At 38.1% G+C, this 14695-nt stretch overlaps 1 protein-coding gene across 2 annotated transcripts in view; it reads left to right on the plus strand.

The window, feature by feature from the left end:
- The window catches only part of TRPC6 (transient receptor potential cation channel subfamily C member 6), a 114857-nt gene extending 110662 nt beyond the window's left edge, over positions 1-4195 (plus strand). For both annotated transcript variants that reach the window (XM_068554664.1, XM_068554666.1), the window contains exons 11-13: positions 972-1055; positions 2532-2607; positions 3314-4195. In XM_068554664.1, the coding sequence (XP_068410765.1) occupies positions 972-1055; positions 2532-2607; positions 3314-3465 (312 nt within the window). In that variant the 3' untranslated portion in view covers positions 3466-4195. The remainder of the gene's footprint in view (positions 1-971; positions 1056-2531; positions 2608-3313) is intronic.
- The last annotated feature ends 10500 nt before the right edge of the window (positions 4196-14695 follow it).

The following is a 14695-nucleotide window of genomic DNA, read 5'->3' on the forward strand; positions in this document are numbered from 1 at the left end:
AGAGGTCACTCACACATAACTGTTTAATGGATGAATGTGTGCATAGCTGCTTGAATTCAGCATGTGGCCATTTAAAGCATCAATGCATTGAAGTTAAGTCAAGGATTTTAATTGAGTCTCATTGAGCTTTACCTGTAGCAACTTAGATGTCATTGGGAAATATAAATTATGGCTGTCTTAGTAGATAGTCTTGAAGTTTCTTTTCCCCTGGAAAAGAGTTTTGCACCCCCAAAAATATATATTTGGAGATGCTGTGTTTTGCTCAATTTCTCCTACTTATTTCTTTGTAAAACCATTTTTTCCCTTTAGAAAATGCCTTAAAGAGGTTTTTAATCATCCTCTTAGCATGTTAATATGGTACTTTACCACCTCTCTTGCAGATTACTTTCCTTGTTATTTTCCTATTCAAGCAAATGTATTATTTGAAAAGTGCTGCCCAGATAGGATACTATATATATCGTAAAATTCAAATGGTTTATTAGTGCTTTCTTGGCACCTGAATCCTATCCTACAACAAAGTCTTACCCTGGTGTTTCTTCAGGAGTCTTATCACAGTCTCTACTGCAGGTGTGGGTGGTGTAGTCAATCATGCTGGACTGTGGATCCCTCATCAATGGACTTCTGAGATCACCACCATTATTTTCTCAACTTGTTTGCCTCTTGCTCCACCAAGGATGTATCTGTGGGAATGTTAAAGCATGACTCACATGACAAAATGATTGATAGCCACAAAGTCTAAGAGAGTCCTCAGACAACCTCTAATAGACACTGAGAGGCTGAACACACCTAAAGTGTCTATGATTTGTCTTGGAAGACAGAATATTAAGCAAATTAAGTTAAAATGGCACTATACATATAGAAAAGATTATTTATATATATGAGACTTAGTTCACATATATAACTGAGATAAATATCATCACATTTTTAAAAAGTTAAATAATAATCAATTTCTAATTCTTTTCAAAATACAGTTTGGACATAGTAAACAATCAAGTTTAAGAAGTTCAGAAGATTTCCAGTTAAACAGTTTCAATAATCCTCCAAGACAATATCAGGTAAGCATGAATTTTTAAAGAAATAAGACTAGTTATTTGTAATATTTAGAAACTCAAACTATGTGATTATTTAAATGAAAATGAACTGTTATGATATTTTTCTCAATATCAAAATAATACACTAATTCAAAAAAATATTTATTGAGTAACTACCACGTACCATGCACTTTCTAAGTACTAGAGATATAGAAGTGAACGAAATAGATGAAGTCTTGCCATCATGGAACTTAGAGCCTACATGTTTATTGTAAAAAGTCTATCTTACTAATGTGAATTCTCCATTGGTGTTCTTTTCCAAGTTGTTTGGGTTATTCTGTTTCTTTGCCTTTCCATATAAATTTTAGAATTGATTGTGTATTCCAAAATTGTGACTGTGTTGAATCTATAGATTGATTTGAGTAGAATTGTTGTCCTAACTATATAAAGTCTTCCAATACATGAACACAGCAAAAAAAAAAAAAAAAATCTATCTTACAAAAAACATAAAGAAGAGAGTAAAAAACCCCACCACTGAGAAGTAAAGACTACTTACTGTTTGTGAATATTCTGCCAGATGATTATATGTATGTATATAATTTTACATATATTTTAACATTATTATAGAAATGTATATGTAATATTATATAAATGAGTTAACAATACTTATATAATGAATAATAGTTTTTCACTTCACAAAACATATATTCATATTAATTTTAATTGATGTACTATATTCCTTTGTACAAATAAATAATCCTCTATTGATGGACATTTAAGGTTTATTTTATTTTCACTATTGTAAGTAGGACTACTATGAACATACTTGTCCATGTACCTAATTACATCATTAGGATAAGTTCTTGAAAGTGGGATTTGACTATCATTTAGTTTAGGGTTTAGATAGTAAGATTTGGTTTAGCTATATATCCATCCAGGACTTCCTGCATATGTGCTGAGCCTCTTACTTTTTATGAAAAGTACATAGTAAAAGCAGTATCCTCATGGTGGAAGCTCAGGTGCTGGAGAAATATTATTACATTGAAGCTAGCCATTCCTAAATTATTAGCAAGTATAAAATCAAAACTGGCTCCATTTCTTTGTAATGGAGGGGAAAAGCCATAAATGAGGGCACATTTGCTTAACTTTCCATTTCCACATACAGAAGTGCACACCTCTGACCTGCCCAGCTGTTAAGGCTGTGTCTTGTTCTAACACTTTTCAAGTAAAATACAAGCAATGAACATCAAGGATTAGATGTTTGCTCTGAACTTATTATTTTCTCAAGAATTAACTTTTGAGTCATTCGTCCTGGTGATGTGAAAATTACTTTTAAAATCTGGAGATAGTATGCATCCCCTACCAGATAAATCATCTTAATCTTTCATAGCTATCATTTCTGAAGTGCTTACTAAAGAGAGAAAAAATCAGAAACTTATTCCAAATGAGAGATTTATCATGAATATAAAACTAAGATGGATTTCTCTTTTCTCTGTCTAGAAAATAATGAAGAGACTCATTAAAAGATATGTATTACAAGCCCAGATAGATAAGGAGAGTGATGAAGTGAATGAAGGTGAGTTGAACACAGGGACAAGTCAGCCCCTGAGCATGAGCCAGGACCTGGGGCCTGAAGCAGAGCTGAGGGAGAGCTGGAGAGATGGGCGTGGGAAGGGTGAGCTTCAACAGGAGGATAAGACAGGATCTCACCAACCATCAGTACTGCTACATACTGGGGAAATATGCTATTTCTCCGCAGTTGGGGGCAGATGCCACTTGCTAGATAAGTAACTACAGTCATCTCTTGGTATTCGTGGGAGGTTGGTTCCAGGACCTGTGTGGATACCAAAATCCACGGGTGCCCAAGTCCCTTATATAAAATGAAGTAACTACTACAGTCTACCCTCCGCATCCGCACACATAAAACCCGAGGATAGGGAGAGCGAACTGTATTATATCCGTGGGGGGCTTGGAGGGAGAAGGAAGTGGTTGGGGATAGTGAGGGTCCGTTTCTCCCAAACCCTGTAACATTTGCCACCAATGTTTCCCTTCCACTGACTTCAGGAGGACTACGTTATAAGTTTTCTCTATAATCTTTTCACTAACCAAAATACTGAGCTGAGAAAATAGAAACCTGCCCCCATTAAAAAGTGATTTCCTTTGAAAGGATTCAAAACACAGATGTGTGTGGCATTAAGGCTGATTTCAATCTATCCCAGAATCACTAGTTTCTCTGCATTATGTATTTACAATTGACTTCTTATCACTCTTGTTTTGCAAAGGGGAACTGAAGGAAATTAAACAGGACATCTCAAGTCTCCGCTATGAACTCCTTGAAGAAAAAACTCAAAATTCAGAAGACCTGGCAGAACTTATTAGAAAACTTGGGGAGAAATTATCAATGAAACCAAATCAAGAGGAAAGCAATAGATAATGCAAAGTCTTTCTTTAAAATTCATATTTATTTGTCCACTTGAAGCCATGTTATTTTCTGATTTATTTTTTCAAGTGCCAATATGACCAGCTTTTAAAGAAGAAAAAGTTCAAAGATAACTTGGGTCATCCTATTATTTGGAACTCTACTATTTAATATTTTTGGTGATTAAATTTCATTATTCAGGCTAAAGTTTGCAGATTATGACAAAAATTATGCCCAGTTGTTTGGTGCTTGTTTTGTAAACTGCTTTCTTGGGTACAACTACTGTGATGATGTGATTGCCATGTAGTGTCTGCCTGGGAATCATTTCAGCTGGCAAGGCAGACACACCATATTGTGGTATGTCCCCTGATGGAGATTTCAGGTACCTTCTTGCCTGCTCTATGGATTCCTTGCTGGTGACTTCCAGACTTGAAATCTAGAGAAAAATAATCTCTTGCCATTTAGAGAATACTGTTTAATCATCTACCCTTCTTAGCCCACACAGAATATGATTGATAATATCTGTGCAAAATGGGGTTAAATCTTTCCTAAATTTTCTGATTCATCTCTTTGAAAATGTTACACTTACCAGTGAAAAAGAAGTATTTCCTTCACTGAACTCTGGAAACATAGTTCAGTTCTGTGTGTGTGTGTGTGTGTGTGTGTGTGTGTGTTTGCACATGTGCATGTGAAATACTTGTTCTATTTTCTTTTGCAGCCAATACAGACACTCAAAAGCTCTTTATATTATACTTTTTATTGTACGATGTACAATTTTTTACTTTATTGAAAAATTATTGGCCAAATAAGAACACTTTATTGGAGAAGTATCAAAGCCACAAACAATTATCGTTATTTGCTTCAATTATAGCACAATTTTTATGCCATTTCCAAGGGGCTTTACAGGTGAATTCCTACGTTTGGCCTCAAATGTAAAGGAAAAAACGTGTTGAGGGAACTTGCAAATATTTAATATGTCCTACCCTCCTCTCAAAATATATAAAACAGGAATTTGAATTCATGAGCATTTACCAAGAGGTTGCTATTACTTACTGATGATGTGAGGCCATATCTAAAACAACTAAAAGAAAGAAATGAAGGTTCACTATTCAGCTACCCAAAGACTGTCAACATTTGGATGATGCTGGACATTGACTGGAAGTGCTGCTTTAAATTCAATAAAGAGAGGCTTCAAATGCAAATTTTAAATTTCATTTTAAAGATAAAATGGTCACAGAGAATCTATTTGGCCCCAACTTTGATTTAGTTTACATCAAAAAACCTTTATGTAACCAGATCAGAAAATATAGCTGAGATTTTTATATACAGTGATTTTATATTTATGGTTATTACTTATTGAGAAATTATTTAGTGATACAGAAAAGGTCTGTTTTCAAATGTTTTGTGACAACATTTGAATCAGAATTTTTAAAAATCAACTTCATAAGCAAATGCACTATCTGCAAATTAAAATAATGTAAATGCACAAAGCTTGTGTGTCATGCCATGCAAGAGATTGGCCTCCAAGCCAAGGAGCGCTCTATGACAGCAAATGGGCTTGACTCCAGAAGATTCTGGAAAAGGTATTTAGATTTCTCAGTGTCTTTTAAATTGGGTTGAATTGACAAGATGTAAGTTTTAGGAAATGCAACAGGCATGACGATGAGTTCCTCAGTAAAAGGCACTGCCATCAAGTGCCACCTGTTATTGTTCAAATTTAAATGTCCTGAAGTCAACACATTTTCCTTGAAGTGCAACTGAATTGGCATCTCTTCTAATTTCCTTTTAATTGGAAGATGAAAAGACAACTCAAGCATATTTTAAGAAAGGCTTTAAAAATTCCAGCAAGAACTTAATTCAAGTCATATTGGCAAAGGATTGTCAAAGCACAGCGATCCTTCAAATATCTCAAGACCACTGGCTTTAAATCCTGTATTCATGTTGCAGTAAGCTTAATCTTTTAAAATTAGGTGGTTAAGAAATTTAAATGTGTTTATCCAAACTGCTGTCTCTCATATTTCTTCTCTGTGGTTTGGTGCTTTCTGGAAGTTTGGGTACCATAAGGAGGACAGAACAATGATATCTGGCACTCTGACCATACAGCTACTCCCTGAGGGCCAAGCCCTGCCGACTCCTCATGGCAGACCATCCACCAAAGAACAAAATGAAGCCCCTGGTTTTGTACATCACTGCCTAGTTTTACTCTCTGCTGTTCTCATTACTTTGAGACTGAGAAATAACACAAATTCAATATGATTTTACTAGGGATATAAAATGAATCACCAGAATCTACTGCCTGCTTAAAACTTTGCCAGGGATTAAAAGGAATAAAAAATGTGTCTGACCTCAAGGAACCTGCAACAAAGTAAAGAAATAAGACTTAATACAACTATAAGAAGTGTTTATTGAGCACCTACCATGTGCCAGGCACTGTGATAAATGCTTTCCATGCTCTATATAATTAAATCTAACTTAATGCTTACAACAGCTGTATGAGGTAACTATTGTTACTATACTCGTTTTAGAAATGAGAAAACAGAGGCTTTTAGTGGTTAAGTAACTTGCACATAGAGCAAGTGTCAGAACCAGGAACAAAACCTAGGCCTGCCTCACAGCAGAGGCCTCACAGTTACCTGGGATCTTGAACAGCTATTTTAGAGTGTGGTTGTCTCATTGTGAAGCTTATATTTCAACCTCTAGGTTAGGAAAAATGGGCTGTATCTGAAAAGCCAAAGTTCCATTCTATACCCAGTCCGGAGATAAACAATCATGTTAATCATGACAGGCTAGGGGTAAAAAGAATATTTGGCTTCAAAACGATTGCAGATACAAAAAAGAATAAAAGATGGAGATGTATATTAAGGGGTGGGGATAGTGTGAGCAAGGCCAAGAGTTGGGCATGAGTGTGGGACACTAAGGGAGAAATAGTGAATTCAGTGGCTGTGACTTGGTGAGAACAGATTGACTTTTTTTGGACAGTCTCTGCCACGCATCCAGCACTATTCCAGTATTAATCTTATCACTATGTGAATAGTAAAAGAAAACCCAAAACTAAAATTTTAATTAAAATGGAGAGACTATACAGTAGTATTTGCCAAACAGGCAGCCTGACCTACGAGTGCCCCAATAGAATCACTGTCAAGACCAATTTCCAGCTTTGGGCCAAGGGTCTTCTCTAAGTGCCACATTCTAAGTATGGCCTGCATCTATTCTGATTCTAACAAGCAGATACAGCCTCCTTCTTCACTCTGAAACCGTCCCTCGTCATTGTGTGCCAGGCAGGGTTTATGAAAGCCATGGCAGCTGTCCCCGCAGCTCTGTTGAGTGGTGCTGGGTGGGAGGTCCTACACTTTAGTTAGAGTCTCTGCCCTTCAGTGCAGAGGGTGCAGGCTGAATCACTAGAGAACAAAAAAGGATGTGAGTTCCTGACCCAGACCTCTGTGTTGTACTCTGGAAACTTACCTGAGCAAGTTAACCAGAGGTTGTGTAGGAGCACAGCTCGGCAGCCTACCACTGGCAGAAGTTGAAAATTCAGCCAAACATCTGTTACCGTACACAACATTGACTTATATTCTGAGTCTTTACTTTTACATGTGACTAGCTGAGGTTAGAGATACACCACAAACTCTATGAAAGACCCAGGTAATTAAGGCAAATGTATTGTTTTCCTTGAATCACTAGAATGATTGCTTGAAGTTTCTTCTTTACTCTATTTACAGCAACAACTGTAAACGTTTCTATGGAAACGTTTAAAAATACTTCTCCAGGATGAATATGATAACTCCTATTCACAAGTCACAAAAAGCTTTCATTTTGGAATCAATTTTTGTAGAAATTTTGTACAACTGAGTAAATAGCTAGAGACATTGACCAACTGTATGATAGGCTTTTTTTATATTAGTGCCACTTGATAGATAATTTATCCAGTGTAAGTGGATCATAAGGATATTGATTCATGTTTTTCAAACTCTTTGAAAATGACAGATCAAATAGCCCACATATTCAATGGTAAGGGGAGTTCTACATACTAAGGAGATTACATAAGTCACGGTACTAAAAATTAGTTTTTCAGATTCATCATAGTCGTAGTACTCCCTAAGTATCACGTTATCGAAGACACTGAAGTAAAAACCAAGAGAAAATAGGTATGTAGAGAATCTAAGAATGCTTTACCTTTCTTCTTTTTCTAATGCCCACTCTGAAAGCCAAAGCCTTTTGTCATTGTCCACTGATAAACTGTAGGAACAGTGTGTAAAAAGTAGGCAGACACGCATGTCCTCTAGTAAATGCACAGAACATTACTTTTTTTCCTAAATCATTAGAGGAAGCCTTGATGATGACATTCGAGAAGTGAGTCTTGAACTTCACTGCCCTGCCTTTTTGTCCTCATCATTGTTCATGAAAATAGACTTTCATAGCACCACAAGAACAGACTCAGAATAAATTAAGTTTACTAATTATCATGTCTGAGACTAAAAGTACTATGGCAATGCTCTGCTTTTGCCTTAACCTTTCCAGTATTTTGTGATTCAGTCATCTGACATTTACCTTTCACTCTTCCTCAGAAAATGTACTCTCAGAATAATTGGAAAAGGTCAAATTTCAGTGTTACCTTATATTTCAAAAAATGTTAACATGTCATATCATCGCTACTATTAATATGTAGAAGAATATATATACACACTATACATATATATAGTTTGTCATTATATTTAGTCTATAACCATATAATGCATATATAATATATGCATGTTATGTATGTATATATATATATATATACATATACACATATATATGTGTATATATATATATGATCAATGACATTTTTCAAAGCATAGTAATGATCTTAGAAAAAACATTATGCTTACAAATCTGGATCTTATTTTTGTTTCTTTTCTCACTTGTCCTTTTCTTTCTTTTTTCATTTCAATGATTCAACTTTTTTTCCTAGTCTCTATATGTTATCTACCTCTTCTACTGAGTTCGTTTCAGTCTAGTAACACAGAGTATAGGATCTAGACCCAGAAAGTATGGGCTTGAATCCCAGCTCTGACAATTACCAGCTGTGCATTTTTCACTAAGTTGCTTAACCTTTCTGGGTCTCATTATCCAAATTCCATGGATTAAAAAAAAAAGCTAACATCATCTCCTGCATAAAATTTCTGTGAGGATGAAATGGGTTAATACCTCTTAGACTCAGAAAATCGTACTTGGCACATATAAGCATTCAGTTAATGTTAGCAATTGTGGAGAAAGGATATGGCTCTCAAATTCCTTTTTCTACCCTGTCTTAAATCTCTCCCTCTTAAACCTCATAAAATCTTATGACATTTAAGTTTCAACTCATGTTTCTCTGATTGGTTGATACACAGTGTCTGGAGCATTGTGCTGAGAAGGAATCTGAGGCCCCTGTGGAGAAAAGGAGGAAAGAGAGATACAGAGACAATTAACAATGCTTGCCATGCACATGGGAAGTTGGCCCTCATGCCACATATTTGCCATCCTTGAAAAAAAGGAATCATATTTGAGCAATATTTTGGAAAATTTCAAGGCATATTTGTTACTTTTCACTGTAATAATTTTGTTATCATTTTAAAGTAATATCATAAGATGGTTTAGGGCAGGTACCATATTAGATTCAACTCATAAAACTTTTATTTAAAACCTATTATATTCATTGCAATGTGCTGTGAACCAGTGCCAATAGCAGTACTAGAAACAGAATACAGAACTGACTTATAATTAGTAGTTCGATGAGGCCTATTTTAATTTATTCATCCTAGAGAGCTATACAACACTTGGGAAGAAACTCTTCAGCATCCACAAAGTAGGAAATGAAGCCTGGACTCATTTGTGTTAGGTTTAGTTTACCTGCTAGGGTTTGTGGTTTCATCTCATTTCTTAGAGGACATACCAAACCCATGTAAGGAAATCTTGGCATTCCTGACTGATTTCTACCTCCTTCTTGGAGGGTAATCAACATGACTCATTCACTTCATACTTTTGTTTAATAAGATAGTTATCCTTTGGCTCAAGAAGTAGTAGGCAGTAATGAATTGATCCCATGCCAGCTTTTTTCTTATTAATTCATTTATGGGTCTAGCCTATTGAGTTTTCTCAAAGACGTGATTCAGTTGTCTTTCACGATTGACTAAGAGGATACTGTTAATCCTTGGCTGTGTCATTAGTTCACTCAGCGTTTAGCCTCACTGATGATGAGGAACAGACTGTCATAGTTTGTTGCTTCTCCCTGATGCTGTCCATTCTGGAGCGCAGTTACTTTTCCTCACAAACCCCTAACTCAGGTCTGACCCTGGAATATGTTTGAGTTTTTCTCTCTTAAACCGGTGACATCTGGCTGATGTCTTAAGAGCTCGGTAGGTTTATAAAGATAACCTTGGTGTGAGGAGTGGTCAAAGGCTAGAGCGTTTTGCACGTCCATCCTTCAGGACAAATCAGAAGTCCTGAAGTATTGTTTGTGCTTGGAAATATCATTTAATATGTTACAGGATCAGCACATTTAAAAAAAAAAAAACAACTTTATTCTCTAAGCAATCTGGGCTGAGGTTGTGGCATTATGGGAGAATAATGATTTTTCCAGCAATTCACTAATACCTATTGTTAGAGAATCTGGACATTAATTGTAGCCTATCTGCAGCTGACTGTAACCAAGGATCATCCCGTTCCTCCTCCTCCTCCAAGCAGGGGCCAGGCCTGCAGCCTGCTAGTATTTTACAATATATCATGAAAATTGCAAATATACTAATATCAAATGCATTATCATAAAATTAAAATAATACAATATTCAGTGTGCTTTGACCTGTGCTTTACAAGAGATGCATCTAATGCTATTGATACTTTCATTCCAGTGATTTTTATGCATCTCCATGCCCGGTGCAGCACCTGGGATGTTGTGGGTGTCAGCAATAGGGGTTTATTCAGTCATTTCACTTAAAATTCAAACAACAATCAGGACACAGTTTCTGCCCTCAAGGAGTTCTTAGTCAGACACAGGAGTCAGTCATGTCACCTATCAGTTCGATGCCATGAAAGCCCCCAGGAGGAGCATCAAGGTGTGGGGGGGAGGAGGAGTGCTTCATTTCAGGTCAGAGAGGCTGCTGGTTGGAAGTAGCATACATTTCAGACAAGCCTGCATTAGGCTGAAGCATTGCTCCTTTTACCCTCTGGGAACAGCGGTATTGGAAGTACATCTGTGGCTTGGCACGCTCCTTGTCTTTATGTAGCCTGTCTTAAAGAACGTTCCCCAGAAGCAGACTTGGAATGAAGCTATGCTTCCAGGCCCAGGACAAACTGATGAAGAGCTGGGGAAAGCAGGACAGGGAAGAAGAAATCCACACAACTGTCTGACGCAGGCAAAACCCCGCTAAGGGTAACTTCAGCCTGGTCCTGCAGAGGAATTCTGAAGTTCTGCCTCTGGACTTTCATGCCCTGGCCCATCAGTCCTTTGCTTAAGGGCTGACCCAGGGTGATGCAAACTCCCAGTCATTTAATATATAATATAAACCTTCAGCGGCCCAAGGGCAGCCTCCCAGAGAACACGTCAGGTGCAGGCATTTAGAAGCAAAAGCACACAGATGTCAGGAGGAGATGCGCTGTAAAGAGGTCTGCTGGCATCTGGAGAAGCACTGACAGCGTCCACTCCACTCCCAATGTACAGTGCCAAGGACGGTATTCTTTGTAACCATAGATTGTGTCAGAATTCTAAAATGCTACTTGGTTTTCTACGGATCTTTGGAAATTTGAGAAATAGTATCTGTTTTTGAGTCTGCAGAGGAGATGGTTAAGATTTTCTTGAAATCAAGGAGATTCTGGGTTACTTGTACTTGGTGGTTTAACCCCACGTGTGTACCCTCCAGAAACAGGGCTGTTTCCACAGGTGGCTGCTTAATTCATTAAGCTAAATAAGTGTTGAGAGTTACACATACATCCTGGACCAACATACCTCATGAGGCAGCTAGGTCCTTCAAATTGCCCACCAGTTGGTATTACTTTAAGTAGAGGTATAATATGTCCCTCTGAAATGTAATTTTAATAAGGATGATATATTAACCAACTATGAACATCAAACTGAATGAATTTATCTAGACCTCTAAAGAATGAGACCCAGAATTGGTAACTTTAGATGTAGGTGGGTCCAAGAAAAAATCCAGAATATGGGGCCATTCAATTAGACACTTTACAACCAAGAATATCATAGCAGTGTCCCTGGCTTAAGGCACAGCAGAAATGTAATAGAAGGCTGTGGAGAATGCAGGAGCCAAGGGCAGCCTTTGCAAAATGCATCAAGGAGCACCAATGACTGATTTTTCCCTTGCATGGCCTACTTCACCATATTCATGATGCTATTGCCGCCAAAAAAGACTTTGCATAACCCTTTGAGAACCATAACCCACGGATTTATGTCACAGGCACTTTCAGTGTTCCCAGCACATACTGGGTGCTCAAAAAATATTTTCTGAATGAATACATTTGTTGGATGAATGTATTTGGTGCCACTTGATACCCCAACAGGGCTTGCTATACCTCGGGAGAAGAAAAATAGAACAGGCTTTAGGCAGAGAAAACTCCTGAGGGAGACCTGTTCAAGACTTGCTGGCCAAACACTTTGACATGAGACCCCCAGTAACCTCCTGCTGGCTCGGTCAGCAGTGCGGTCTAGTGAGGGACACAGATCTCTAATGCTGCGAGGCTCTCTCTGTCTGGCCACCATAGGAATCTACCCATAGACTGAGAGAGAGAACACACAAATCTACCTTGACTTGGGCTCTTTGTTTCCCCACTTCTTGAGGACTGTATTCTGGTCCCAACCTTCTGGGTATCACCTTTCATCCACACCAGAAGAGAGATTAGAGTTGAGAAGAAGTCTGCCTGGGTGACACCATGCAATCAGAATTGCCAGGGAGAAAGGGGCAGCGGGAAGCAGCCTTTATCTCTGCCACCTTGGTTTCCTTTATCATCAGATGAGGGGAGTAATCCTTGCTGTACACTTGACATCCTGAGATTAACGTGAGGTGCAAAAAAAAAAAAAAAGTGATGTCTCTAAAGTTTTTAAAAATTGCTCCACAGAGTAAGACAGCTATCCTGAACAGAAAGTCAGTGATGGCATTCTACCCCTTAAGGGTTGCCATTTGCTTGGAATAATTGAGACTCTTCTACCAAAATCTCATTGACAACTAATGGGAAGAGAGCAAATATCAACCTAGTCTTTGACTGGTTTCCTGGAAGGTGGTAATCTGTGGGTCCATGGAATCCTGTGACTTTGGTTTTTACCTCTCAGAATTCCTTTCATTCTCTTTTTTTAAAAAATTGAGATATAATTGACATATAACATTATGTTAGTTTCAGGTGTACAATATAATAATTCTATATTTGTGTACATTGTGAAGTGATCACCACCATAAGTCTAGTTAACATCCATCACCACAGTTACAATTTTTTTCTTGTGACAAGAACTTTCAAGATCCACTCTCTTAGCAACTTTCGAATATACAATGCAGTATTATTAACTATAATTACCATGTTGTACATTACATCCAACTTGGGCTTTTTTTGTTCCCATTATGCCTGGCTGCTAGCCAAACCACAAGGTATTCTATCCAGGCCTGGGAGGTCACACTGACACAGTTCAGGCAGGCTGGCGACAGGATGTGTGAGGAACCGGGCAGGATGGCCCCAGCCTGCTGGTGTCAATGTGTGGCAGTGTGGTTCAGAGAAACACACAGAGCTTCAGAGACAGATCTGGAGGGAGACCCCATGCTGCCACTTACCACCCCCCGTGTGAGCTTGGACTAATGTTGAACCTTTCTGAGGCTCATTTTCCTCAGCTGTTTAACAATGCCTTCCTCATGAGGTCAACGTGAGGATTAAATAAGAATATGTGCAAGAAGCACTTCATCTTTGAGGATCTTACAATTGAGCATCTCTGTCAGACATTGGGTGATACAATCCTCAGACATCTTTTACCCCTCATCTTCCCCAGACACTGAACTCACTTTTTAAAAAATTGAAGTAGAATTGATTTACAATGTTGTGTTAGTTTCAGGTGTACAGCAAAGTGATTCAGTTATACATACATATATATCTATTTTTTCAGATTCTTTTCCCTTATAGTTTATTAAAAATATTGAGTATATTTCCCTGTGCTATACAGTAGGTCCTTGTTGGTTATCTATTTTATATATAGTAGTGTGTACATGTTAATCCCAAACTCCTAACTTACCCTCTTCCCCCTTTCCCTTTTGGTAACCATAAGTGTGTTTTCTATGTCTGTGGGTCTATTTCCATTTTGTAAATAAGTTCGTTTGTATTGTTATTTTAGATTCCACATATAAGTGATGTCATATGATATTTGTCTTTCTTTGTCTGACTTAATTCACTTAGTATGATAATCTCTAGGTTCATCCATGTTGCTGCAAAAGGCATTATTTCATTCTTTTTTATGGCTGAATAATATTCCACTGTATAAACATACCACATCTTCTTTATCCATTTATCTGTTGAAGGACATTTAGGTGGCCCGACTCACTTTTGAGATACCTGTAAAATAATCCCAGGACAAGCCTCAGGATATGCATCTGGGCCAATAAAGATCAGGCTAAGATGTGTGCTGACCTTTGCCAGGTAGTTGGGGGAGGGGAGTGGTCCAGAGGCACATCAAGGCCCATACACCCCCTTCTCATCTGTAGGCCTTGGTTCATCTGGATCTGAAGTTTCCCCTCCAAACTTCACAAATAATTTGCCTTCAATATATGGCTGCTCTTTCTGATGGAGACAACAGCTTCATCCTGGGCTTTGTTTTCTGATACCCCTGGGGTCCCAATGGTAGGGGCTTAATTATTGGCACCCCCAATCTTATGACTATTCCTCAAATTTACCCCCCCACAGACCGAAGGGCTCTACTGCTGAGTCTTAAACACATTGGCACGTGGAAACCCCACTGGATCAGAAGCCCCACCTTGACCACCCTTTGTGAGCCCCTTGTGCTCAGGACTCTTGAGTCCCTTGAGTTTCTGTGCCCCACCCAAGACACGGTGCTGAGAACGGCAAGTCCAACACTAATTTCCTGTGGAACAAATATGCACTGAGCACTCATGTGTATGAGGCACTCCTCTGGATGTTGAAGTGCACGGGAAACCTCTGCCTCCTCATGGAACCTGCATTCAGGAAGGGATAGTAGACTAGAAGCAGAATAAATAAGTGAAGCACACATTGTGTAAAAGGGTGA

The sequence above is a fragment of the Eschrichtius robustus genome, chromosome 11 (genome assembly GCF_028021215.1).
Source record: "Eschrichtius robustus isolate mEscRob2 chromosome 11, mEscRob2.pri, whole genome shotgun sequence".
In the NCBI taxonomy this organism is placed as follows: domain Eukaryota; kingdom Metazoa; phylum Chordata; class Mammalia; order Artiodactyla; family Eschrichtiidae; genus Eschrichtius; species Eschrichtius robustus.